The sequence below is a fragment of the Harpia harpyja genome, chromosome 3 (genome assembly GCF_026419915.1).
Source record: "Harpia harpyja isolate bHarHar1 chromosome 3, bHarHar1 primary haplotype, whole genome shotgun sequence".
In the NCBI taxonomy this organism is placed as follows: domain Eukaryota; kingdom Metazoa; phylum Chordata; class Aves; order Accipitriformes; family Accipitridae; genus Harpia; species Harpia harpyja.
Window position 1 is genome coordinate 40,033,723 of NC_068942.1, and position 26,664 is coordinate 40,060,386.

Below are 26,664 nucleotides of genomic sequence, written 5' to 3' on the forward strand. Positions count from 1 at the left end.
CAGTGTCACAGGGAAATGAGTGTTTCCTGGGCAAGCTGCCACCTGAGGCGTTGACAGAGTTTCTGTGGCCCTTAGTCAATGGTTGCCTCTCTGAGATGTCCTCATCTCCTGCTGTGTCAGGAGTTTTGAAACTCACCATCGGTTCCTGTAACAGCTCTAGGAGATTTCGCAGAGGCCAGACCCAACATTTAATTACCATCTTCGCCAAGTTGCCCAGAGCCAGCCTATATGAGAGGATATACAAAATGACAGCCAGCATTTGACAGGAGCTGCAGAGGCCAGGAGCCCTGCTGGAGCCAGCCAGGTACTCTGGCAAGAAGAGGGGAAATTTTCCACGAGTCTCGGTGCAGACAAAGTGTCTGTGCCTTTGTTCTCTGCCCTGACACACCTGACCCACATGCCGGCTGCTTCAGGATTGTTAACAAATGTTTGTGACCGGTCTCCAAGTGAAGCGTTGGCCCAGGAATTTGAGCTGCTGGGACTCCCCCAGCCAGAAACTCTGCTTTAAATTTAACGATGGTGTCCCTCTCACGTAGGCATCACGGGAACCCTTCCCTCCCCCAGCTGCACCCCCAAGGGGGACCTGAGCTCTGCTGCCTGCCTCCTTGCCTGCACCTCCACCGCTGGTTGCCGGCTGCACTGCTGCATTTTTTTATTCATTATGGGGTTATTGTTCAGCCAGAGCAGCTGCCCGGCGTGGTTTGCCAGCTCCTTTGAGATGTCCACAAGAGGGGGCAGCAATATCTTAATATCCCACCCGGTGTTGCCTTGGACACTACTGTCAAACCAGCAGGGACATTGTGCACTGCTGGAGTCGGGTGCTAAGATGTGACATGCTCTAGGTCTCTATGAGCTCCATAAGATGTGAGATACTGTTCCCTCCCTCCCCGTCTATGGTAATGTTGTGGTCCATTTAGTTGGAAACATCATAGCCACGTGCAAGGCAGGGAAGAGCTGATACAACCTTCAGAAGAACAGAGAACTGACCTCAGGTCTCCCAAGCCTCTTGTGGGTCCTCTGTGCCCTGGGTCTGCTTCCTCGTGGTTTTGTATGGGTTATATAGAGTCAGGCCCAGCTCCTGGGGTCACCAGTCCAGCAGCAAAAACTTGCCAGTGAGACTTTAAAAAAAATGCATGTGGGTGCTTCTCCCTCTTGTTTTTTTATCTATTATTTGGATCAGTTTCCCAGATTTTTTTGCTGACTTATACTCCTCCCTCCAACACACACACTATGTTTTGAAAGAAATAGATTTTTTCCTGTAATCAGAGGACTCCGGGCAGTAGAGCCTTCATTAAAACCAAAGCAAGCCAAAACAGTCCTTTTGTAGAATGTCATCAAATTTGGAAGCTGGTAGTCGTGTCTTCCAAGCCTCACCACACAACCCTTTTCTCTGCCTTGAAGGCAGCTGCAAATCTGTATTAGAGGATGAAGGGGCACTTGTGACACACTTGAGGAGGCTTAACAACAGAGGTGGATGCTCTGGGGAGCTGTGGGGTCGTTGCATGGACCACGTGGCTCTGCAGCCGAGCAGACAGGAGCTCCTACTGAAGATGCAACACTTTTATTCTAATGTCCACACTAGAGTTTTTTGGTGCACAAAGTTTCTGTTAAACCAGTTTGAACTGGTTCTCTCTCATATTTAGAAACTATCCCTGCTTATGCTGTAGAATTACACCCTGTCAACACATCTTCCTTTCCCTCTTATCCTAGTATTTTGGGAGAGGGGGAAGTCTTTTCCCCTTTACCCCAAAGCCTGGGTTAATCTGTTTTAAATGGAAAACAGATTTGCCCAGGAATTGCCTCTTGCCTGACATGTCGTCTGCTCACTGAGCCTTCCACCACCCCTCTGCTGCTCAGCCATGCAATTTCCACTCTCCTTCCACTTATCTCCCCGTTCAGCTGCTAAGGGATCGATCAGAGACAGGATCTGCTCAGAGCACAACCCTGTAGATAAAGGGAAGAGCTGGCACAATGTGTGTGCCCAATATCATTCTTCCCATCGCCTTGTATAGGCACATTCTCAGCCAGCAAGGCTTTATCTTCTTCCTTTTCTGTTGCATTCCCATCACATTACTGTCTTAAGCACGCAAAGCTGTAAAACCCATGCAAATAGCTGGTCATCGCGAAAATGAGTAAGCATCTGAAGGACTCTGCTTGGAAATAGTCAATGTAACCAGACACTGCCATTTGAATACTTAAAGTGTTGTGTACTGGGGAAACTTCCACTGTTGGCCAACCCTGGGGCAACTGGGTGAGGTCCAGAAGGAAGCCCAAGTACCAAGAAAATAGCTATTTGTTTTTGATCTATTTTTTCACCACTAGGCTCATCTTCCCCTGCAAGGCCCTGGATGCAAAGAACTGATTTACAGTCTTGTGTGCTGTACCTCGCAGCTGATTTTTTACAGTCCACTGCAGCTTCTCCCAGACTGCTAAATGTGTCTGTCTCCATGCACTGAAGATGAGCTGAGCTCCATCGCTCGGGTGGTGGTCCTCGTATCTCCAAGCACCAGCCAGGTCTGCTTGATGGGACAGGCTGGAAAGGATGTTCTGATTTTCTGCTAGGTAAGCTTTCCACGGGGCTGTTCCTCTGTGTTGGTGGGAGCCTCCAGCCAAGGGTGCAAGACAGGGCAGGACCCCCGGGTGAGCAGCAGCCTGCAGAGCTGATGGTAAAAGCTGAGCCCAAAGGAGCAGCTCAGCATTACAACTCAGTCTGTTCCTACAGCTAGCCCCTGCTGAAGGGGTAGTCCCACGCTCCGGCTGCTTTCTTCACATTAGCACTGCCCGCCTCCCCGAAACATCCTGGCAAAAAGCTATTCGCTTTTCAGGGATTTGTTTTCTGCTAGTGCAGCTCCTTGAACTGAATCCCCAGGGCATCAGCTGAGCACCAGTGCTGGCAGGAGAAAACCTACAGGAGCAGGCCTTGGAGAGCATCTCTGAGGGAAGCTAACCCAGAAACATCAAACCATACCCATCAGCCCTGACACCTCCCCTAGCCCTGCACGCCCCGGCTCTACAGCACCGGACTGAGGCTCTAGAAAACTGCATCCAGCTTCTGCTTGTTGTCCTGCAAGTCACATCCCTGCTTGGCCTGTCTCTTCATCGGCAGATCGGGAGTAACGTTGCCATCTCACCTCCCAGCCCTCCCTGTGGTTCGGAGATTTCCCCGGCACCGTTTGCTGCGGGGCTGGTGTCTGGGGCAGACGGCTTGCTGGCTGTCCTGCCTCGGCCCACAGCACTAGGGCTGAGGGGGCCGGGACCACTGCCCCAAACTGCCCTCATCTGCCCTTTCACATGGACCCGCAACCTCATGAAAGGCTCCTTCTTCCCCATGCCTCCAGGCTTTCTGTAAATTGCCTCATCCAGCTGCTGAGAAAAGGGGGCTTTCCCAGCTTTCATTTATTCCCCACTGCGTTCAGGTTTATGTTAATTGTGCGTGATTAACTGGCTGTGGGCTGGAAACTCTTCTGACAGCCTGTTCCAAGGAGGCCGTGAGGAAAGAGCCGGGAAACGGCAGTGGTGAAACCCACATGTAAAACTGCAGAAGCTTCTCCCTTGAGCCTGGATTTTGGCAGCAGGAGGAGTGGGCTGCGACAGCCTGGAAGCACAGGCTCAAGCAGAACCTGCATTTGGGGCAAAAGCAGCCACTTATTTTGCATAAGTCACCTGAAGACCGCAGGCCAAGGACTGCCTGGCAGGGTTGTGCAGGTGACCACCAGTAGGTCAGGAGAAAAGCCTCTCCCAGAGCCAGGAAAGGATGCCCTGAGCCCTGGCTCACAGGGTCTGCATCCCTGGAACCACGCACTCCGACGTTTCATCCACTCAGTCATTGCATCGTATGTAAAGCGGGTACAAAAGGCCACTTGGTCATCATTTCCCTCTGGGTGAAAAAAAAAGTGGTGCTAGCACTTTTTTTTTTTTTTCTTGGTAGCTCTGAAGAGCTCGGCAGGTTTCTAGGCTGGAGGGAACCAAGCCCTGTGTCCCTGCTCTACTCCCTGCACTCCGGTGACGTTCCTTCAGAAGGTTTTTGTAGCTGAGGTTCTCGCAAATCTCAGACGACCTGCAGTTTGGGTACTCGAGCTTCCCTTCCCTTGCTCTCTTCAGCAGGACAAAGCAGAAATGCACAGTCATTGTCTGCAGACCTTGAGAAGTAACCGGGGAAATGAGGATGGTGGGGAGCACGGGATGCTTGTCCTTCCCTGGGAGATAACTGTCTTACCTGACTCCGTCCAACTAAAGCCCTTTCTACTCCATAGCTCCTAATGCCTTTTCCTCCTGGGATGGCCTAATTGATACATAACTAATGAAATCCAGAACAGTTAGTCTCAGTTTGTAATTGGCTTTGGAGTATGCTGCTTCTGTTTCAAAATGGAGAAGGGCCCGTGTGCCCAGGTGTTTGCTATTTTAATTGAGCGCTGCCTCTTCTCACCAAGCTCAGAGCTTGGCCAGATCCTTATACTCTGTAGGGCAGGAGAAAGGCAGATGTTCTGGATATGGGGAGTTGTTTCTCTTCTGTAAAGAGGGGATGATGCAAAGCTGCAATGACTTGTGAATATACCTGGTCCTGTCACCAGCCCCTTTCGGCAACCAGATGCACCCCGAGGTGAGCTGCAGAGATCACCAAATCCTCCTCTGTCACTGTCCCACAACCGGTTGTGTCCCAAGCCCTGCAACAGAGACGTCGCACGCGAACAAGCATTTCCTCTCCAGAGCCACTTGTGGTGCCTGCGTGTGGGCCTTGGGCAAGGGCTGCCAGCCGACTGACGCGCTCATCGCAACGTGTCTCAGCCGCCTCCCCTCCGCAGGAACACCACCAGCAAACAAACCCCGCTCCCTCGGTGCTGCTCCGCGCCCCAGATCCCACTGCAGTCACTGGGCAGACTGGGCTGTGGTCAGGTGGCGGGCAGGTAGAACCGGTACCCGAGGCATGACCGGGCTTGTTCAAAGTCTAACTTCCTATTGCTCTTGTTTGCCCCCCTCCCCTTCACTTTCCCATAAACTCTACCTTTGTTTGACTCTCAGCACACCCTTCTTTTCTGTCTTTTTTTTTTTTCCCCCCAGAGACTTCTGATATGAATTGCAAGATGTCTGGAACCGCCAGACCGTGTGGCACAATCCAAATATCACGGCATCAGGCAGAAGATAGCATCTTTCTCCAGTCACAGAAGAACCTTATCTCTCTGTATGTTCTTGGGACCCTGTAAACTTTCTTCACCAGACGTAATGGTGTCAGGAAAGGAAGTGGTAATAAATTTTTCCAGTTTGAACTGCTGAGGAGATTTTTGGCACTGTGCAAAGCACTCTAGTAGCAGTCTGGGTGGCACACTTGCAAAACCTTGCAGAAAGCACCATGGGAACCCTAATGATTGAAAATGTGCCTTGGCTGTAAAAAACAGTGCATCTGATTCCAAGAAAGTTAACTTCAGTTGAGTGTCCTACAGCAAAATTCAAGATAAGGAAATGTTCGCCCCAGTGTACCTACATGAGACCCACACTCCAGCTCCTATCCATGGGGGATCTCCAGCAACTCTGTGGAGGTTAAAACGACCTAGCTGTCTTCTCACCCAGCTTAATGGTGCTTTTCAGCAAAGCTGAACTGAACTGTCCTCTCCAGGGCGCCTTTCATCTCCTTAGAGCAGAGGACAAAACAACTCCTCCTTAATATGCTCAGAGCTTGACCAGCCACCTGCTCCTGACCAGACTGCTGCCTCCGTGGCATGGGTTTGGGACTGTCTGCCGAGGTGCTGTGCTCTCATCCCTGGTGTCTTGGGACAATTTTTGTGAGGCCAAACCTGTGGGTGGCTGATGGGGGCAGACTCCTTGTCCCAGCCCAGGCAGTAAGGAAGTCAGCTCTCTGCCCAGTTGTCCCAGGAAAAAAGTGATGGTCAGGAGGCCAGGCTCCCGACTAAGGACTCTCTTACGAGGGAAGAGGCGATGCACGGGTGCTTCTTAAAACTGGCCACTGAAAGCAATGAGACAAACCGTGTTCAGTTCCTAACCAAGTCTATGCTTGTCTGTGCTGCAATTAGAGTGGAGTAATACAAGTTGCACATAGTATGGTCCAAATTTCTCATAGAGATGACTGTTGTGGAGCTGGGCAAAGCTCGGGAGCCATCCTCAGTGTGATTGTAATTGTAAGGTACGGCAGTCGTTTGAAACTGCTTTTGAACGCAGGGCTGGAAAAGGCCTCCTGACTCATGTCCACTTACTTACCTTCTATTTTAGACAACTTTGTCACCTAGTAGTTTTCATAGACAAGACATGCTTGGTCTTCAAGGGGAGGGGTTTGTTCTCACACTGTTCCAGCTGAAAACCCCTCCGGAACCTCCGGGTTCTGTGACCAAAATCCATCTTCTTCTTTCCAACCTGTCTTGAATTTTACCCAGTTTGCACCCATTTAATTTGTGTCAAAAATTGTTCTTTTGCTTAAAAAGTTCCTTTTCTACCCCTAGCATGAGCAAGCTGAGAATGTCATGAGGAGACTAGCCAGTGGCTATGTCTCAACCTCTCCTTGCAGTCTGCCCCAAACTGCAATAATTCACAATTCTGATGGTTAGAGCACTGGATCTTCTAGCTCCATAGGATTAGCAATAAATTTCACAAAATCAGAGAGATTTCAGAAATCCTTAGGGTGTCTAATGAAGCTGAGACTTGCTGATTCACCCTAGGACAAATCAGAGGGACTGCCCTGGTGCCCAAGCATCCCTGTTCCTCCCAGGTAAGGGTAGATGTCAAAGAGGATCCTGCCACGGCCAGTGACTGTTCCTAAGTCACTTGTTTGCCAGCAGTACTCAGCCAAAGTTCAGACAGGGTGAGAGGAAAGCAATCCTTTGTGTTTTCATGATAAAATGTATTTTAACATAGCAATTTGGTCATTTAGTTTAAAAGCCCTCCTGTTTTCAACCTCCTGAAACTGTCAGGAAGCACCCCTGCACCTTTGCAATGCCTGTCCAGTCCCCAAGGTTTAAAGCCTTACATGTTGTCATTGCTGAATTGAGGCAGCTATTTAAATCAGGGATGGGGACTCCATTGATGCTGTCTGCTTCACAGGTACAAAAGAAAGAGATCATCCCAGCTCCCAAGGAGTTTATTAGCTGATGCAAGCATGACCCCATGCCATCTAAACCTCCTGGAAGCAAGTCAGATTGATGCTCCACTGATAAACATATCAGCAGCTGAGGAGCTGTGCACAGTGTGGCTCCCATAATTACTGACTCCGGTTCAAAGGCTTTTATGCAAAGGAACAATGGGCACCAAAACAGTGTTGCAGCCTGTTATGCACCGCAGTGTTTTGCTGTGTTGGAAAGGCTTGCCCTGTCAGACAAGCCTGCTTTTCATGTCCCTGTCCTCTTCATAACGCAGAGGTAATTCCTACCGGTAAGGAGGCTATTGTCCGCCTTTTAAGAACAGGAGCCAGGGATGTACACACTGGCTAAAAAGATGAAAAGAGGTCTTAGCAAAAAGGGAAGTGCCCGTCAAAAAAAGGGCTGTTGTCCTCATCAGAAATCTGTTCCTATTATCCGAAGATTTCCCTGTCACCGGCAGGGCCCGAGATGGAAGTGACAGCTCATTTGTTTTGCCCTTGCTTCCAACAGTTGAGCACATCTGTGCATGTCATGAAGGAGCGTGCAGAAGACATTAGCATTTTTGCCTGCTGTCCATTTTCCCTCTCTGCTCACCGAGTTGAGGTTCGGCCTTTGAAAATAAGTCTGCGTTCAGCATGATCCGGAAAACTCTGTGGGACGTGAGCTGCTGCCTGGCCAGCCCCTGCCACTTCAGGGTGCTCACCGAGCTGCATTTGCCAACTTCAGAACCAGCTGCTTCTTGTGCAACTTTGCAATCAGCGATGCGTATTATGACCGGGCAGCTTCCTTACACCCAGAGCAGTACTTATTTCACAGAGAAATGCTTTGCGTAAAGCATTCGTACCCTGCTCAGTCAGCACTGATGAGGCAGGACTCTGCGGGCAGCACCCCATGCGTGGGGTGAGTCCCCCCAGGAGCTTCCCAGCCTTTGCAAGAGGCAGGCCCCTTTCCAGCTCCCTGGGTTTTCGAGGGCTCCGGCCTTTCTGCACAAAACTAGATTATCCCTTAGTGACTTTCATCTGTTTGCTGAGACGTGGTTTATTTTCAGTCAGTTGCTTTCCTTCCTGCTCATTTTTCCTTCTCGACCCCAGAACAACAATCCAATGTATTTGCACAGCAGCACCCCAAAGCCAGATCTACAGACAGTGCATCCAAATTATTGCAGAACAGCAGAAATTTCTCCTAGCTGGTCAGCTGCTTGGAGGGGAAGGGAAGAAGTAGAAGGGGAGTGATCCTCACAGAGTTACCCCAGCAGGCACCCATCACTTGTACTTCTCCAACCTCATTTCATAGCATGGCAGGTGTGATGTGAAATGCTCGGCTCTGTGACCAGCTGGAGAGGTTGTGCTGGAAGTTTGTGCCCTTTTAAACCACTGGATTTCTTTTGCTCTCCTGCAAACGCTTGCTTGGAGCACTGGAGGTACGTGCAGGTCGGTGGGCCAGGGCCACCTGGGTATTTATTTGCAGAGTCAGGATCTCTACGAGGTTGACGCAGGCTTCAGTGGGGAGGATGACTACAGCCAACACTCACAGAGTCCGTGTTGGCAGGCTGAGCTTAGTAACAAAAACATTTATTAGTAAGTAACAATAATGTTACTGGTTGTATTGGCTTTGTGTGGCAAGGTTTTCGTAGCGGGGGGGGGTTACAGGGGTGGCTTCTGTAAGAAGCTGCTGGAAGCTTCCCCTGTGTTCGAGAGAGCCCATACCAGCCGGCTCTAAGACGGACCCGCCGCCGGCCAAGGATAACATTTTTAAGAAGGAAAAAAAGTTGGGACAGACAGTAATCGGCAGCCAGAGAGAGGAGTGAGAACATGTAAGAGAAACAACCCTGCGGACACCAAGGTCAGTGAAGAAGGAGGGGGAGGAGATGCTCCAGGCGCCGGAGCAGAGATTCCCCTGCAGCCCGTGGGGAAGACCATGGTGAGGCAGGCTGTCCCCCGGCAGCCCATGGAGGTCCACGGTGGAGCAGATATCCACTTGCAGCCCGGGGAGGACCCCACGCCGGAGCAGGTGGGTGCCCGAAGGAGGCTGTGACCCCGTGGGAATCCCGCGCTGGAGCAGGCTCCTGGCAGGACCTGCGGATCTGTGGAGAGAGGAGCCCACGGAGCAGGTTTTCTGGCAGGACTTGTGACCCCGTGGGGGGCCCACGCTGGAGCAGTCTGTGCCTGAAGGACTGCACACCGTGGAAAGGACCCATGCTGGAGCAGTTCGTGAAGAACTGCAGCCCGTGGGAAGGACCCACGTTGGAGAAGTTCGTGGAGGACTGTCTCCCGTGGGTGGGACCCCACGCTGGAGCAGGGGAAGAGTGTGATGAGTCCTCCCCCTGAGGAGGATGAAGCGGCAGAAAATAACGTGTGATGAACTGACCGTAAACCCCATCCTCGTCCCCCTGTGCCGCTGGGGGGTTGGTAGAGAATCCGGGAGTGAAGTTGTGCCCGGGAAGAAGGAAGGGGTGGAGGGAAGGTGTTCTGAGATTTGGTTTTATTTCTCATTACCCTACTCCGGTTGATTTGTAATAAATTGAGTTAATTTTTCCCCAAACTGAGTCTGTTTTGCCCATGACGGTAATTGGTGAGTGATCTCTCCTATCCTTATCTCGACCCACAAGCTCTTTGTTACATTTTCTCTCCCCTGTCCAGCTGAGAAGGAGGGGGAGTGATAGAACGGCTTTGGTGGGCACCTGGCATCCAGCCAGGGTTAACCCATCACAGTCTTTTTGGTGGAGAATGTGGGCAGGTATATACTGGTAACAAAGTATCTACTTCATATTGTGCATAATATCAATAGACTTCACTTTCTTTCCAAGAGCTACAGCTTGCTGAAACTCCATTTCTTCTCTGGGGCATATATTTCTACTACTTTGGAATATTTCTGGCAAATATTCCAAAGTAGATTTTTGTTATGACCCATGCTGAACCTGGGATTTCTGTAGGACCAAAAACTTTCCCTCTAGGAAACCATAAGTCCTTTCTCTCCTAAATGGTCTGTTCACCTCTGAGGGTTCTCCCTTCCCACAGAGCCAAGGGATCTTGAAAGGGATCTCCTTCCAGCCAGGGCTCTTAGGGCATCAGAGCTGCAAGGGCCAACGGTGCGACTCCTTTCTTCTCAGCACAAAGGTGGGAATCCTGGAGATGTCCGAGTCAGGAGTGGTCAGTGTGGTCGGGCTGCTCCAGGGCTCATCCAGACCCACCACTGAGAACAGGCCTGTGGTCCAGCAGCCCTGGCTGCATTGCAGTGGGTGGTCACCAAGACAGGACTGTTCCTCCCCAAAATCCATTTGAAAAAGCTAATCTATCAAAATGTGAAAATGTTGGTTAGATAAATCCTGGCCAGCATCGGCCAGTAACCCTCTTATCGGTTCCACCAGGTGAGGTGAAAAGACGGGGACGTGGAGTACACGGGGCTGAGTATTAGTTGGGGCTTGCTCCTTGCCAGGAATGTTTCCCAGGCGTGGAATGACCAAAGGCAGCTGAGGTCTCCAGGCAAAGGAGATGTCTGGAAGAACCTTGCAGGGGGAAGCGATCTTGCAATGAGTCACCCTAGGCTTAGGTCTGATATCCCTGCCTAAAGAGGCAGAGGTAATTGCCTCTGATTAATACTGGCAAACCTCTGTGAACTCCAGTGAGGATATGAAAGGACTGACGTGCCTCTTTGAGATGGGGGTAAGATAGAGTACAGCCAAGTGTGGGAAGAAAATTAAGCTGAGATGTAGTTTTTAATTACCAATAAAGCCATCCTCTAGGATGGAGGGTTGAGAGCAGGACTTGGTCTCTTCCTACTCTTTTATGCTCCTTGACGTATAGAAAGGAGTTTAGGGAAGAGCAACCAGTGCTTGCTGTAGAGTCCCTTTTGTAACATTTAAATGCTTGTGCTGCCCCCTCATCCTTTCTTGCTGGGAGGCTGTAATTATTTAGACCGCAGATGTGGCCAGAGATTTCCCGTGGGTGCCAATAAAACACAGAAGGGCAGCATCAGTGAAGTCAGCACTGATGTTTAGCAGAAGCAAAACTACCCCTTTACTGGCTGACTATTCATCCGGACGAGGCAGGAGGAAGGCTGGACTCTGGAGTATGCTGCTCCCTCTCGGCAAACACCCTGGGTGCTCAGCAGCCCTGCTCCGGTCTCACCTCTGGAAGAGGGAGGGGGAAATGGGCCAGCCCACACCTGACAGCAAGTGGCAGTGGGAGGCTTTCAAGCCCCTCGGGTACATCTTTTTGGACCCGAGAGTCTGTCTGCACCTCAGTTAGGAAGTGTGATCAGAGCTTGGTGGCGGTGACCCAGCTTCATCCAGCCATGTCGGGTACCATGACATCCCAGCAGCACAGACTTCAGCATGGGCTCAGGCATGCCTGTCCGGGCCATCGGCTCCTTACCCAGAGAGCTGGCCTTCTTGGAAATGTGTGCTACTCTCATCTGGCTGATCTTCTCTACTAAACTATGCAGAGGTGTCTCAATAATCAGAACGCCCCTTCCTCCTCTCCCCATCCTACAACATGATAGACTCAGGGTGGGATGCTGTTTCTCCACCCATAAGTAAAGCTAGTTCTGAGTCTTGTTCAGGAACGGTTTCTGCTGCTGCTGGGCTCCCAGACCTCCTGCGTGGTGGCCTCTCATCCACCTGGGCTCTGGCTGTGCTCAGATAGTTCTGCCTGTGCTACAGTCACCGGGTGGAAGCAGCGGAGCCAGACACAAATGTCCCACGTTCTGCCTTTTGGGTCCATCTCTATTTTTGTCTGGGGACTTGATGGTACTAGCTATATGAAGACACCACATTTCATTCTTCCTCCTCTCCTGCCACATCACCAAGGTGGCATATGTACCATTTAAGTAGCAACATGTATAGGGCTTCCTTTTAATCATCTCCTAGTTTTCCAGACCATGGGGTTTCATGTTTCTTTCAACAGCTCTGAAGGTTGGAGACATTTGCCCTGAATGAATACTGAATTTCTCCCTTAATTGCCTGAACCCCAGAGCTGGAGTTATAATCACAGAATTTGGTTTTCCAGATCTCTCTGGAAACTCACAGAATACATTAATGGAGACTGGTGTCTGGACACATCTCAGGGCTTTTGTCCGTTTTGAGGACCATGAGGAGAAGCACCGTGATGTTCCTAGCAATAACCCTTCCCCTGCTATGGCACCCTGTGAATACCAGTTAATAAATGTGTATCACACCCCATGGAGGGGGGGGAGCTCCCTTTTGCAAATGGAAAAGGGAAAGTCATTCACCCAAAACCACACAGGGAAATGATGTTGAAGCCTGGGTCAACACTTCCAGGTTTCTGGTGACCTGAACTATATTTAGACTTACCCTCTCTCCCAGCACCTAATGCAGTGTCTTTATCATCTGAAAAGAGATGTTCGGAGATAGTGAATAAATGCACTGCATGGAAAGGTAAGATGCTACCGTTACTGGTACTCATAAGGCAGCCAGCCAGGTGCTGCAGGATGTCCTCTTCCTCCCAAGGTATGGTTGTATTTTATTGGTTAGCACGGAGTCCCCATATTTCAGGCGTAGCATCCTTTAACAGGAGTCTTGTACATGTAAGACTTTACTGTTAGATGCTAATAACTCTTGTTATTCTACAAATCTATTTGGCTTGTGAGAAATAAACCAAATCATCCTATAGAAGATATCACAACATTAGAAATCCTCTCCTACCCTCCCTTCAGATTATACACTGCTGCCCAGATAATATTCCAGGGTGGCTGACATCTTTCATCTGCTCCGTGTTATTAAAACCCCTTAGCAAGAGGAATGAATATTCATCTGTGCTATATATAGCACCATGCGTATTACTATCCACAGCTGGGAGTACAGCTCGGGTACCCACACTCGGATCTTTATGGTTTGGTTTTTGCAAGCCTTTTTTTCTCTGCGGCCGCCAAGTCTCCCGCTGGCTGGTGGCGTTGGCGCTCCGCGAGGAGCCTGCTGCTCTTCTTTCCTGGCAGAAGTTTAACAGGGTTTCAAAGCCTCCCTCCAGTGCGGTTATTAAAGGCTTTTGTTTATCTTGTGAAATCTGCCCCGTGAATGCTGACACCGACTGAAGTGCTGGGAGAGTTTCCCTGACTCTTCCTCTCGCTGTCTCTCACGGGTCTATTCCCATGAAAATGATCTCAGGTGTGCTGTGCGTCATCAGTCTGCCCCGGGCACTCTCTGGCTTCCTGGCAGCGAAGATGAATGCGCAGTTTCTGAAGCTCTGCCCATAGCCGGGTGCTCCTTCTGCCTCCCGGCCTGCCTCAGCGCTGCAGAGAGCCATCCCAGCCATCCCAGCCATCCCAGCGGCTCCGGCAGCGGCAAGCATCGGCTGTCCCCAGGCACATGTCGCTCCCCGGGCGGGCGGCACAGCAAAGGGCTTGCTGCAGGAGAGCAGCTAGGGCTCTGCAATACTGCCCGAAACCCATTTGCGCTGCTCGGGCAGCATTTTCCCAGCCTCTCTCCCGTCGAGCCCCGCAGGGTTGCAGCCTCTGCCGGGAGAACCGAATCCTCCCACGGCAGACCCCGCTGCAGCACATGATGCTGACTTTCCCCTGTGGATGAGAAAGCACCTCGGTCTGCAGGGCTGGAGTGTTGACGCTCGCCGTCAGCGAGATCCCAGTGAGATCCCAGGCTTCTCCCCTTGTCCCTGTTGCCACTAAGCTACATAACCAGGTGTTCACCCGGAGAAGCAGAAGGTTAAGCTCGGTGGCAGGGTGAGACACTAACAGGGATGGTGGAGGAAGGGCAGGCCCATGACTTGAGCGTGCCGAGCCCCCCCACCAGAGCTTAATAGCGGTGATGGCACCGCCAGCACAAACGTTCACACGTGGGTGGCCGCTTGGAAACCACCAGCGCTGTCCCCACCAGCAGGCTCCATCATGCCACCAGCCCAAAGGCGGCAGCGCAGCCGCCGGGGTGCCGTGGGAAAGGGGGCTTTGCTGTCCGCGCTTGACTCGCTAACCCGCACTCTCCCATCTGTCCTCCTCTACGGGACTGTGGAGGTTGAGCTCTTCCACCCTCGCCACCAGCAGAGCCAGGTCCTGCAGGTGGGCTCCTGCTGCCAGCCCGGGGTTGGGGGGAGCAGCGGGTACCAGCCCCCGGCCAGAAAGCCAGGCCTGGCTCCGAGGCTGCGGCCGCAGCGCTGCCCGCTGTGCCGCAAGCCCGGGGAAGGTTTCGGCAGCGCCTGGCTCGCTTTCTGAGAAAACAAGGAAAGAGAGATTTACCCTAAACCCTGGGAAGCCCGTGTATTTTCATTGTATTTTAATTTTAAGAGATTGTCTGCCCCGCCCAAGATTATCTCATGGGAAAGAAAAGCCTGGCTCAGTGACTCGTGGTGAAACTTGTCCCCGAGCCAAATTTCCCCGCACCTGATGTTCCTCCATAGCAGCAGAAACCAGAGTATTTCAGTTCACAACACTGCCCCAGGGGCAGCGCTGGGGATAAGGGGATGGAGGGGGAGGATGGGACCCACATCTCCTCCTGCTCTTCCAGAACAAGTCCGGCAGGTTTGGATGCCGAGCAGCTCGGTCGGGAGCTGGAAAGGGCACGGTGTCACCCTGGGAACAGGGATCACGTGGGGCTTCAGCAGAGGGAACCTGTCTCAGGGATACGTTGAAACATACCCTGCTCTCTTGTGCAATAGGTCTTTGCAAGTACAATGCTGTATTTATACGGTGGGAACGGAGAGCCCAGGGCTGGACTCTGCAGAGGCATGAGTAAGCAGCTTCCAGGAGGCCCAGGTGCCGGCTGGGCCAGCTCTTTGATTCCTCTTCTGGGAGCAGATGCAGACTGTGAGCTGGGTCTTGACCAGCATCCTCCAGTACAGGGAGGACCGTCTTGGAGCCGTATTGTAAAATTCGAGTGGTTTCTTTGCATAAATGCTTGACCTCCCAGGCCCGCTACAGAGCGATTTAGCATAGCTCCAAGAGAGGCGACGATGTAAAGGAGAGCCAAGGTGTTTAAGCAGACCAAGCGGGCCAAGGACAGCCTCCTGGGCACAGAGGACTCTCTTGGCAGCGTTGGAAGAGCAGCAGTCCGACTGAAGCAGAGGCTGCGCGAGGACAAACATTTCTTGTGGTGGCGGTGCCCGTTTGAGCAGTGCCTCTGCTCACTCCCGCCCCGCCGGTGTTCCCATGCCGCTCTTTGCAAGGCCACAGAGAGGACCGTGGGAGGGGACCCATCTAGCCCAAACCAGGGGCAGGAAAGCATTAGGAGCAAAGTTGGAGCAGACTACTTAGCTGCCACTACAGCTGGGAAAAGTCAAGCCAGACCCTGCTTCCAAGCTGGAAACGGTTGCCCAATTGATAAATAGCATTAAACTTGGAGCAATCTGAAGGAAAAAAGCTAGTTAGCACCTGAGGATTAAATTGGGGGGTGTTAAGAAAGTGATAAGGTTGTTAACGCAATCATGCCCCTCTCAGGAAATGGGGGAGGATGCCATTCCCAGGTAATTGCATTTCAGCAGGGTTCAAGCACAGCTGGGTTCCTGCTGCTGGACTCATGTGGGCTCCTGACCTGGTAATAATTCAGCCTGTCCCTTCAAAGTAAATAGGACGTAACCTACAGGGCATAAAGATCTCCCGAAGGGAGCTTCCAGACTTGCCCTTCTGGCACTGGAAGAAGGCTATGTTGAGTCAGACGAAACTTGGTATTATTTTAGGGATTAATTCCCAGTCAGGGTTCAGTGGAAGCTCGGGAAAGCGTTGCCAGCTGGGAACCTTCTTGGCCCAACTAAGCCCATTTAGGGTGTGCTGCCCACAGAGAAAGGAGACAAAAGGGTCCCTTCCACCCTGTGTTCCTACTGTTTCTGTCACCTGAGCTCAGCTCCTTTGAAGATGGTGGCTGAGAGCAGCAGCTAGGACACCGGCTTCAGGAAGAATTACACGACACAGTGTTTACCTGTGGTGAAGTACTTGCAGTGTTGCTTATGCTGGTGGGAAAGCCATGATAAGTTACTCTGCTGGATGCAGGACTGTGCAGGAGTCTGCTGAACAGGCTTGAAGTCAGAGACCTGAGCAAGAAAGAAGGGACTAGAGAGTTTCTACCCTATAGGCGCATTGGGTTTTTTTAGCATTTGATGCTGAGCTTTGCATTATGGAGCAAGTCAGATCGACTAATCATAAGGATCCTTTCTGGCATTAAAGTAAGTGGCACTTGTGTGGAATTGTGCTGGCCTAGAAATGGGCTTGGCTAGCTTCATCCAGCCTGGTGGGGTGGTTTGTGTTAGCAACAGTCTCCCAGGAACTCTCTTGTGCTCTCAGCATCATCTGAAAATACAGGTTGGTCAAGCAGCACTGCAAGGCAGAAACAAGTCCAAACTGTACCAGAGCCAGGTAGTAGCACAGGTCCAGTACTGCAACACGGAGAGGACTAGAGCAAGGCTTTAAAGACTCCTAGGGTGGCTTTGGTCGGACACTCAATGAGATAGATTCACCCCCACCCCCAGGAGCTCAGCTTTGTTCACGGGTTTCAGGGAGTTTTAGGGTGCTTATTGTGCACATGACAGGATATGGCTCAGTGGGATGACTCACTCCCCGTAAAGTTAATTCACACTTTGCTGCTATTTCCATTCACAGGTTCTTCTGTAAGCTTTAATGCCGGGAAGCTGCAAAGCTGGGAGCTGGCTCCAAATAATCCCACAAGTCGCTTTACATCTAGCAAACAGCAGACTGCAGGAGGACAGTGCGGCCTCAGATGTCTTAAAAAATAAAAAAAAAAAGTAGTTCCCAAATCATGTTTTACCAGCAGTAATTCCCTATTCCCTTCTATTTTCTGAATCACATTTGTTCATTAGCTCTGCTACACTGTGGTTTTTGTCCCTTTTCTTTCCTACCTCTCTGCTGAACTCCCCCAGCAGCCCCACTTCCCAGCCCTCTGCCTTTGGAGCAGCTATGGGGCCCCAGATGTGGGCAGACTGGAGCCCTGACTTACCTGTGATGCTGATGATAAGGCTAAAAGAATGAGTCCTGTGAGCTATCTTGGATAGATCCTTTGTGTCCTATGTAGCACGGACAAAATTTTTCAGCACTTCAGCAGTGTTTAACTACCAAGGGAAGTTAAATAAAGCTGGTCGCTAAATTACCCACCAGCCTAATGACAGAGCAGCATGCTGTTATTAAGGCTCCAAATGCAAGTCCTACATGGGCTTGTCTCAGTGAGTGCTGGGAGGGCCTCCTGACTGGTCCTTGGACGGTGGCTTCTGGGGAGAGGCACTGAAAGCTTTGGATGTTTGCTACTCCATCCCCCTTGGCAGCCTCCACCCTGAGCGGCTGCTGAGGGAGAGGAAAATTAACTGAGGCAACAGAAGGATCTTGGAAGGTTTCAGCTATGAGGGGATTTTTACCATTGCTAGTGGGGGTTAGGACATGGAGGGAGAAGTGGGGTGATTTCCTTCTTATGCTATTGTCAGTAAAATGGAATAACTCCTCCTCCATCTTAAAGTCCAGCTTATTTTGCGCTGACAAAATTACAAACACAGATAGCAGACATTTAAAAAATTTATTTGAACAAATATTAGACACAATCACAGAGGAAGAAAGCAGCTCTCAGTACAGCTTCTTTTCCAGAATGAAATAAGCCCTGTTTCATACCAAGCTACTGCAGGACAACCCTTGCTCTCCTCAGCAGGAGGGAGGCTGGTGTTCTTTCCACCTGTGGATTTGCTCCACAGGGGTACGGCGTGCTCCTCAGCAGGTCACACCGCAGCCCTCGGTCTCACAGGCTAAAGAAATGCATAAAGACCCAACAGACAAACTGAACCAGCGATACAGCAAAGGTGCCTGTACAGGTAGGAAATACATGCAGGGATGCATTGCTGAGTGAGAGCTTTGTTTGGGAAGCGGTGTCCTGCCAAGAGGCCTGTGGGACATGTCCCTTCTAGCTACCGCCTCTGTACTCTCCATCTCTTCGGAATCCTCACTGGACCTGGACGGCATTTCAGTTGGGGGGGTCCTTTCAACACTCAGCTCATCTTGACACGCTATCCTTTCAGGTCTCTAAGGCTTACCCTACAAGCAGCTCCAAGGCTGTGGGCCACATCCCTTCGCAAGAAGACCTGCCCGCCTCTTTCATACTATGATATCCCCCAGGGAGGCAGCAGGCTTGTCTCGTGTCCTGGGGCCTGTATGAGCTGCGCCACAGAGAGATGGCTGTGAGAGAGATTTCCAGGCATTTCTCTGGATCCAGAGCCATGGTGCATTACTTGCATTTGGTTTTTACAGGCGCACTAGCTCTGGTATGCTTGCTTTTGGTGCAGGGCAAACAATCCACAGCTATATCCCCTTCTGCAATGTTACTCCAGAGCATCCCCAAAGTGATGGACCATGGGCAGATGCAGAGAACCCCCTGAGTATTGAAGGCATTGCTTGACAGACCTGTCACGCTCTCTGCTACATAAACCAGAACGAAATGTCTCTATGAAAGAAGTTTTAGAAATTGATGCAAGTTCTGTAGTAAAATGTGAGCAGACTCACCAGGAAATTAATCCCTTGAAGAAACAGGTGAGAGCGGAACGGAGCAAACATAGTGAATGTTTTTGTCTGGTAGGAACTTCATGGATTTCCTTTGCTTTTGATTTCAGCAGATCAAGCAGTGACTTTTAAGAAAAGGAAGCACAACAGAAAGAAGCCCTGAGCCCTCCATTCCTGTTCTGCAGCCTCAGGAAGAACAGTACAAGGTAAATTCTGTTCTCCTGTGTAGATCTGAAACTGAGGATTTTACTGACAAAGAGGAACTCTCTCTAACTCTCTCCCTCTCACTACAACCCCTTCCTTTTGATTCAGAACTTAACATATGGACAATATTACTTTGAAATTGAGATCACTAGCAAGTTTTCCAGGTCCCTAGAAGATTCCCTGAATATTAGCATCTCAACTAAGCAGAATCACAACTCTTAATTTAACAGCGTTCATTCTTCTTTCCTTCTTCATCTCCCTTTCTTCCTTCTATCTCTCTTTACCCTTTTTATTCCCTTCCTTTTCTCCCTTCTCTCTTCTCCCTTCATAACATGCATGGCTCTCCATCTACATTTCACCCCTTGGTAGTGTTGCAAACCCTTCGCTGACAGAGTTTCATCTCTGCTAGACAGACAGAGCCACTCATCGCTGTTCCTCACCTGTTCTTTCTCTCAAAACACCACACATGCAAAAGGTCTTTCAAAATAGGTCCCCAAGTTCATGACTACCTCTTAAGATAGGACTATAGCACTGGCACCCACTGGACTACAGAGTCCTCTCAGAGAACATTTTGCTTAAAGAATTACTGTAGCTCCCAGTGCATTTTCTCTTCAGCCTGCTAATGGCCTTTATTTAGGAAAAACCTTCTCAAGGGTACTCACAATTCAGGGCCTTTAAGAAAGAGCGCTGCTTTTTCACAGCCAAGTGGCTTCTACCTATTTTGGCAAGCAGAATCAGAGAGGGAACCCAAGTCTCGTGTTACAAATTCAGCAGCCCATGTCTGACCACATTGCAGTGGCCTGTAACTGCCCCTGCCCTACTCTCTGCCATGCCTGTAAATCAGCCAAAACATAGGCAGACTTCAAAAGTACCTCACATTTATTATGCTGCGTCAGGACTCCGAAAGTGTGTTAGCTTCACAGACAGAAAACTGGTCATTTTGAACAATGTAAGGAACCTGCCTGCTCTGGGGTACTGAGTCTTGGTGTATTAAAGGCTCCCATTAGTCTGGGACACTACAGACATGTCCGGCAGGTACTTATAGCTGCCTGGACCATTCCACATCCCGGCACAATGGAAATCCAGTTCATGTCTCCTAGGCATCTGATACTGTAACCCAGCAAGAGCCAGGTTTCCAAGCCCAGCAGCTTATCATACCCTCCTCACTGGGGCCATAGGAGCAGTCACTCCAAGAAGGTGCAGAGCCAATACTGGCACTGGGTGTTTCTTTTTTCTCCCCCCTCAAAGCAGCTTCAGACAAAGCAGAAGAACTTCTTCCAGCGGCACTTGGAGAGAGTTTTGATGCCTTTGGCAGTCATCTTCTTTTCCTGCCGTGCTTTGTGCTCGACACCGCTCACAATGGCCATGTCAAAAACTTCCTTGAGGTTCTTCTGGGTCAGTGCTGAGCATTCCAGGTAGGCTTCAGCCCGGATTTTGTCAGCTAGACCTTCTGCCTGAGGCCGGGGCACGGGCTTCACGTGGTAGCGATCCAGGCTGATGAGGACATTGACATCATCCCGCAAGTCTGCCTGCGTCCCCACCAGCAGCACCGGTGCCCGGGGGTTGTGAGTTCGTATCTCAGGGATCCATTTCTCAGTAATGTTTTGGAAGGAGCTTGGGTTTACCACACTGAAGCAGACAAGGAAGACGTCGGTGTCAGGGTAACAAAGCGAGCGCAAACAGTCAAAGTCCTCCTGTAGAAAATGGAGGGGGGGGAAAAAAAAAAAAGTCTTCACTGGACTGATCTCCTAACAGCTTGATGCTGCTGTGGCTTTTTCACACGTTAACTAGGACAGCAACACCCTCAGAGGCAGGGCATGGTGCTGACTTTGTGGCCATGCCATAGTTCAGGCACAAGTTTCAGAGCTGTGGAAGTCTGTTATTCACCTCTCTGTGACTGCCATACCAGCAAATGGCCAATGCTGGACTACTGCATTTCCTTCCTTCCCAGTTAAATGCTGCCTTCCCCAAAAGCCTGCAAACAGTCCCTGTCCCACAGGACCAGAGCTGACAGCTGCTTCGATAGAGCTTACCTGTCCAGCAGTGTCCCACAGCTGGATCCGGACTGGGGCTCCATCCACCAGGACCTGCACTGTAGCAGAAAGAGAATAAGGATGAGTCTAAGGGAGTTGCCCAGCATACACATGTACACTCATACAGGTTTTTCCCCAGAGCGCTCTGTTCTGTATCCCACTGAACAGACTCGTTGAAGTCACTCAAGTCTGTCCTCCTTGCTGAGCATCCTCCCAAACCTCACTAATACAGCTAAAGCTTGCACTGGGAACATTAAGAGACCTGCAACAGACTTTCTGATTTGGTTATCCCTCAGGCATTTTGGGTTCTTCTCCAGTATTTTGAAAGAATCATTCCATATTACTGGACAACTGCTTCTCTAGAGAAGAAGAGCCCTTAGCCAAACAGTGCCCTGAGAGCAATTTGTTGTTGTTCTTCCACAACCCAAGAAAGCAGATAAGGATAAACACAAACTGAGAACTTCAGCAACTTGTGCCTAGCTTTTTGGCCCAGAGTGGAAGTTCAAATCAGTTACCTTTAAACAAGCTACTGGAGATTTTTACCATCCAGGCCAGAAATTTGGCCTTAAAAAAAAAAAAAAAAAAAAAAGGCGTTTCTGTGAGTGTCCTAGCTAAGGAAAAGCAAAAGACCTAAACCCAACTTGGAAATGAAGAAGCTATTAAGGAAACAGCGATGAGTGAAATCCCCTTCAGAGACTATGCACACACTGAAAAACTGCTGAGTTACGTAGGTAAGGTCTGCTCCCACTTCACTCCCTAATCAGAGTAAGCCTTCATGTGGTATCAGCTGACTCAGACTGAGGGCTGGCAGGACCTCTGATGGAAATCTGGAATGAAACTGTTAGATGTTTAAGCGCAGATACTAGCTAGGAACCCAGGAAAAGGTGAAAGGGGTTGGGGCAGCTGGAAATCACTTGAAAGTTCTGACAATATGGATGGGGCTGTGCTCTGGTGAATAAAGGAAGGCATCCTGGCTAAGGTGACAATGGCTGGCACTTGACAAGAGCTAGCTAAATGCCCTTGCTGTGCCCAGGAGGAGGCTTTATCGTCCTTTTTGTAAAAAAAAAAACCAACCAAAACCAAAAACCCCAAACCCCCAAAACAGAAGCAGTTTCAATCTTTTGTGATTCTTGAAGTAATTAGCCAGGTGAGAAACATGACAGAAATAACTGACTTGGGAGAGTTTAACACAAGCTCTTGGAGGAGAGCACTCCTTCTCCCTGAAACCAGTCTGGGGAGAAGGAGGGAGACACAGACAAAAGATGAACTGAAGTTTGGTGGGAGACTGAGATTGAAGGAAAAAATGAAGGGGTGGGTGCACCCACCACAGTGCCACTCCTCACCAGCGTAACTGAAAGTCATTGCTCCCTTGTGACTGGGAAACGGTTGGGTTGTTGCCATATCTTTGCCCCAGAGGAGGAAGAGAAACCTGTTCCCGATCAAAGAACCTGCTAGATCCTGACTTGATCTTCAAGGCACTGGGCATTTGCCTTTCTAGTATCTGGTTTCTTCTGTCTCCCAGTGCCTTGAGAGAAGGAATTAGCATCTCTGAGATGTTTTACAGTCTTCAGAAGAAAGGCACCACATACATTACCTGCTGCTCCAGTGCTTGCACAAGGTTTTTTCATACCTGCTGCTAGCCTAAGCTATGCTAGCAACTCTGCAATAGCCCTCCAAATACCGCCCTCACTAGGTCCACACCCTCAGGATGAGGCTGGATTTCGGTAGGGTAGCAAAGGGGCTGGCAGAACAGGATAGCCTGGTGGAGAAAGGTCACTGGGTACACGTTTCACTCAAGGCTGCTCTACCTGGCAGTGACACCCAGCAGTAGGTAGCACCCAGACAAATGTGGCTGGGTCACAGTCCCAGAGCCATTCCCCTGATAACGCAATACTTTCTCCTATCTTGTTATTGGCATTACAGTCCATTGACCAGAATCAGGGTTAGGATGTAAACTGTGAAACTCGGTTCTGCTGGTAGTTTCAACTGCAAGTATTCCCCAAGAGTGGAGAGAATTAGGCTGAAATTTCTGAAACGGATCTTCAACTGTGCTTTGTGAATCGAGGGAGGGACTTTCTTCAAGTTTATCCAGATTAAGAGTAGGGGTGGGAAGGGAAACTTCTCCATTCTCCCATTTCCTCCCAATAAGCAGAAAGTGAACTTTGGAAGACCCGTTTTTAATGGTTTGGATTTCTATCAGTTGCAAATGCTATGCACTTCTGGAAGTCAGGCTCGGTACTTGGACATTCAGAGTGGGGCTAAATCCACGTGCAGCTATCTTCACATTACTTGCTGCTAATCAGGGAGTCTCTGAACTCATACTGCCTCCACCTTTCTGGATCGTTTTGCTACGGATTTGCCCTTTCCAAAAATGTGGAGGCTAACCACTATGGCAGTTTCAAGCCTCTCTTAGCCCAAACTGTACACATCAGTGTAAAGGGAGCAGAGGGAGCAGTAATCTTTCACTTGGAGGACTCAAGGATTCCTTACATCTGTTCCTGAAGGGCTGCTGGACCCTGATCAGCAGCATGTTCCCAGTTCATTTCCTTCAAGTGACAGTGGAAGAGCTTGGAGAGGGTCAAGACAAATCAACAATTCCCAGCGTCAGAGTCAGCAACTGGGGGGACATTCAAATAAACAAAACACTCCCTCTAAGAACCCCTGAGACTATGACACATTAGAAGTCTCGTTCCCGGTCTGACTTGAGCCCATCTCTAATCTACCGATCTATACTGTCATGTACTGTTGTGTTTCTTTGTATCAGATGAAGATGAGAAATCTTTCAAAGGGCTTTGTACTTCCCTGGGGTTTATATTAGAAATTGAAGCCCAAAAGAAGGAGTGGAATACAGGAACAAAGATGGCATTTACGACAGTGGAAACTAATGAAAGCTCATCAGCTGACAGGGAAGGCAATTCTAGCCAGACTTACAAAGCTCTTCAACTTTTTGGCAACCTCTGTTCAACGCTAACTTCAGTGGACATGCAGGGAAAAGGATGTTACTGCTGAGTATCGGTAGAAGCTAGAAAGCCTACAGCGCATTGCTGTGATACTTCTGAAGCTAAAACCCAACAACAAGAAATCAAGCCCCCTTCTGTTTACTCATAACACCACCACAAACCCAGGAAGGTGCCCAATTTCACAGGACTGGCAAGCCAACTTGACGCATGCCCTGCCGACACACAAGGCTGCGAAGTACAGGACTTCCACCAGCTGAACTTCACCAAACGCCTGACGGACTCGGTCCGAGTTGCAGAAAACGCCCTTGGCGCTTTGTCCCCCCTCCCCGTGCCCGTCCCACCCCCCAGGCTGTGCTCACCCTACACCCCCAAAGCCCCCCCGGTGCGGCAGCCCGCCTCACCGGGAAAGCTCGCCCCCGGCCCGCAGCGGGGGGATTCGCTGCCCCAGGCGGGGATCCCCCCCCCCCCAGCCGGCCGGGCGAGGCACCGGGGAGCCCGGGCGCGTTCCTACCGGAGAAGGTATCGAGGGCGGTGGGCTGGTACTCGTCGGGGTAGCCGTTGGTGGTGTAGCTGACGACCAGGCTGGTCTTGCCCACGGCGCCATCGCCCACCAGCACGCACTTGATGCCCAGCTCCGGGCCGCTGCCCCGGGGGGGGCTGTGTCTCCGCAGGGCAGGCGAGTAGTCCAGGAGCTCCTGGGGGGGCATGGCACAGGCACCGGTACCGGTACCGGGGGCTCGGCGGGGCTCAGCGCGGGGAGCGGCGCGGCGGGACCGCTGCCATGCCCGGGCGGGCGAGTTGCTGTCGGGGCTGCGCGCTGCCGTGCGGGGCCACCCTCTCCGGCCCGCCTAGCACCGCTCCTCATCGCTACACCTGCCGCCCTGCGCCCAAAACCGGCCCCCATTTCCCTAGGCCCGCCCCGGCCCGCCCCGCCGGGAGGCCGGCCCGGCCCGGCCCGGCCCGGCCCCCGGTGCCGTATCGCGGCCCCCCTCCGCCGCGATGGACCCCGAGCAGCGCTTGCTCTCGGGATGTCGGCGGGTGGCACGCCGTGCTCCGTGTTGTGCACACACGGAAAAGCCGCGGTCGTTTTTCTTTTCCTAAGAAGCAGCGCTGATGCATTTCTTTCCATTGACCAGCAGCCCCACCTGGAGCACCTGTGATTTCTGGCATGACAGGAATAAAATCAACAGTGCTGGTCAATATTGTGAGGGACAATAGAAAGCAAACGACAGAGATACATCACATTTGTTAACTATGTGATTGCCATTACTGAGTTCCTCCGACCCAGCCAAGCTGTTGCTGCGTGCCGGCAAAAGCCGCAAAGCGTATTATCCCAGCTGCCTGGACAGACACGGCGGTTCCCAGTCCACTGCCTTTTTTCATATTCAACTCCGGCAGCTCACGCACCACGCTGTGCCCTTGGCAGCTAAGATGGCTCCATCCCCGCCCTGAGGAGCTCGCTGTCTAAAGAAGTACAACTAAACAAACAGAAGTGTGGGAGCACACCACTTAAAAGGAGAGATGTGGCCATACTATCGCAGCAACCGTTGCACCCCAGTGTAACACCACCAAGTGACTGAAAACACTGGAGGGAAAGTATTAATGCATGCAAAACCTAGTATTGCAACACCAGCTTTGAAAGTGGAGCTGTTTCCTAATGGAGAGGCTAAACTCCGGCTGTCGGTGAATGCCACCAATTTAGTTACATGATGTCCTTCATCATGCTCTCAGCAAGGGAGACCTGTCTATGCTGGGCAGGTTTGTGCTGCAAGGAGCCGTTGATTAGCAGTTCCTGAACTTGTGTCTCACTGAGGTTTGCATCCACACTGAGAAGCTACCCAGATGTTTCACCTATATTAATGCTAAACTTGAGAAGACATCTTTAAGTCAGGCACAGTCTAAAATGCTTTCCCCCATGGTTGACAAAATGTCACAAGCACTGCAACCCCTCAGGTTCAAGAGTTTTGACTTGACAAAGCATGCCCACTCTTTGGAGATAGCCCACAAGCTTCCTGGGAACAGCAAGAAGGCTTTTTCTCTGCAGTTTTCGCTAGCAGTTTGCTTTAATCAACCTCTTCTGTGTTTTTACTAGCACAACCTGAAATCTCTATAGCTACAAAAAATGGGGATGGTATGATAAACCAGGCTGCTGCTAAAATGTGTGCCAGATAGTCTTGCTACAGCAAGTGGCTGCTAACTCAAGTGACGGGCTTGCATTAAACGGGCTTTTTCCAGTGCCACGCTCTTTGTTGCTAGTTCAGAGCCAGGTGACAGCTGAACTGCTCCAGAAGAGGCAGAAAGCACTGGGACAGGCGATACGCCATAATGTGTGAGGTATGGCTGTGCCTCCGAGGCGACTGGCAAGGACACGCTACACCGCAACCAGGGCAGGCAGCACAGCAAGTGAGGATCTTGCAGAGGTTTTTCAGTGCATTTCAGGCACAGGCTGACATTCTGTGAACTATGACATTTCCACTTAATCGGAAGAAATGAATGTAAATGAGGGATTATTCACCAAATTGTTCACTGTTAGCAAGTGTTAGCGGTAGCAGGGGGGAAGAGGTGAAGAGAAGCTGGCAGCTCTTGTTTCCTATATGCTCTTTACTTAAGAATGGATGTCCCTTAAGAAGGTAGACTGTCGCCCCACTCCAAGGATTGAATATCTTTTTCTCTCATTCCTTTCCTAAAACTTCTTCCTTCTGTGACTATGTTCTTTTTTCCTTGTAGTTTCTGACAGCCGTTGGTTGACACACACTTAACTTGTGGATAAGCTTAAGTGATTTTTAATCTATATTTAAGCTAAGCGATTAAGCAAACAAACAGTGCAGCTCCCACAGGTTTGTTTCTCAGGTCTTGCCTTGCTCCTGACAGCTAACAGAAGATGCAGGTTTAGTTTTGCAACGCAGCGAGGTGTCAGACATTTTGGTTTAGCAAGAC

The 26,664-nt window shown here is 50.6% G+C and overlaps 1 protein-coding gene across 1 annotated transcript; it reads right to left on the bottom strand.

The window, feature by feature from the left end:
- Positions 1 to 17,546: 17,546 nt before the first annotated feature.
- RHOV (ras homolog family member V) lies at positions 17,547 to 24,625 on the bottom strand. Its single transcript, XM_052782113.1, has 3 exons — positions 24,239 to 24,625; positions 20,768 to 20,826; positions 17,547 to 20,428 (listed from the first exon to the last, which is right to left on the bottom strand). The coding sequence occupies exons 1-3, from the start codon at positions 24,432 to 24,434 to the stop codon at positions 19,988 to 19,990; spliced, it is 696 nt and encodes a 231-aa protein (XP_052638073.1). The 5' UTR covers positions 24,435 to 24,625; the 3' UTR covers positions 17,547 to 19,987.
- Positions 24,626 to 26,664: the final 2,039 nt, after the last annotated feature.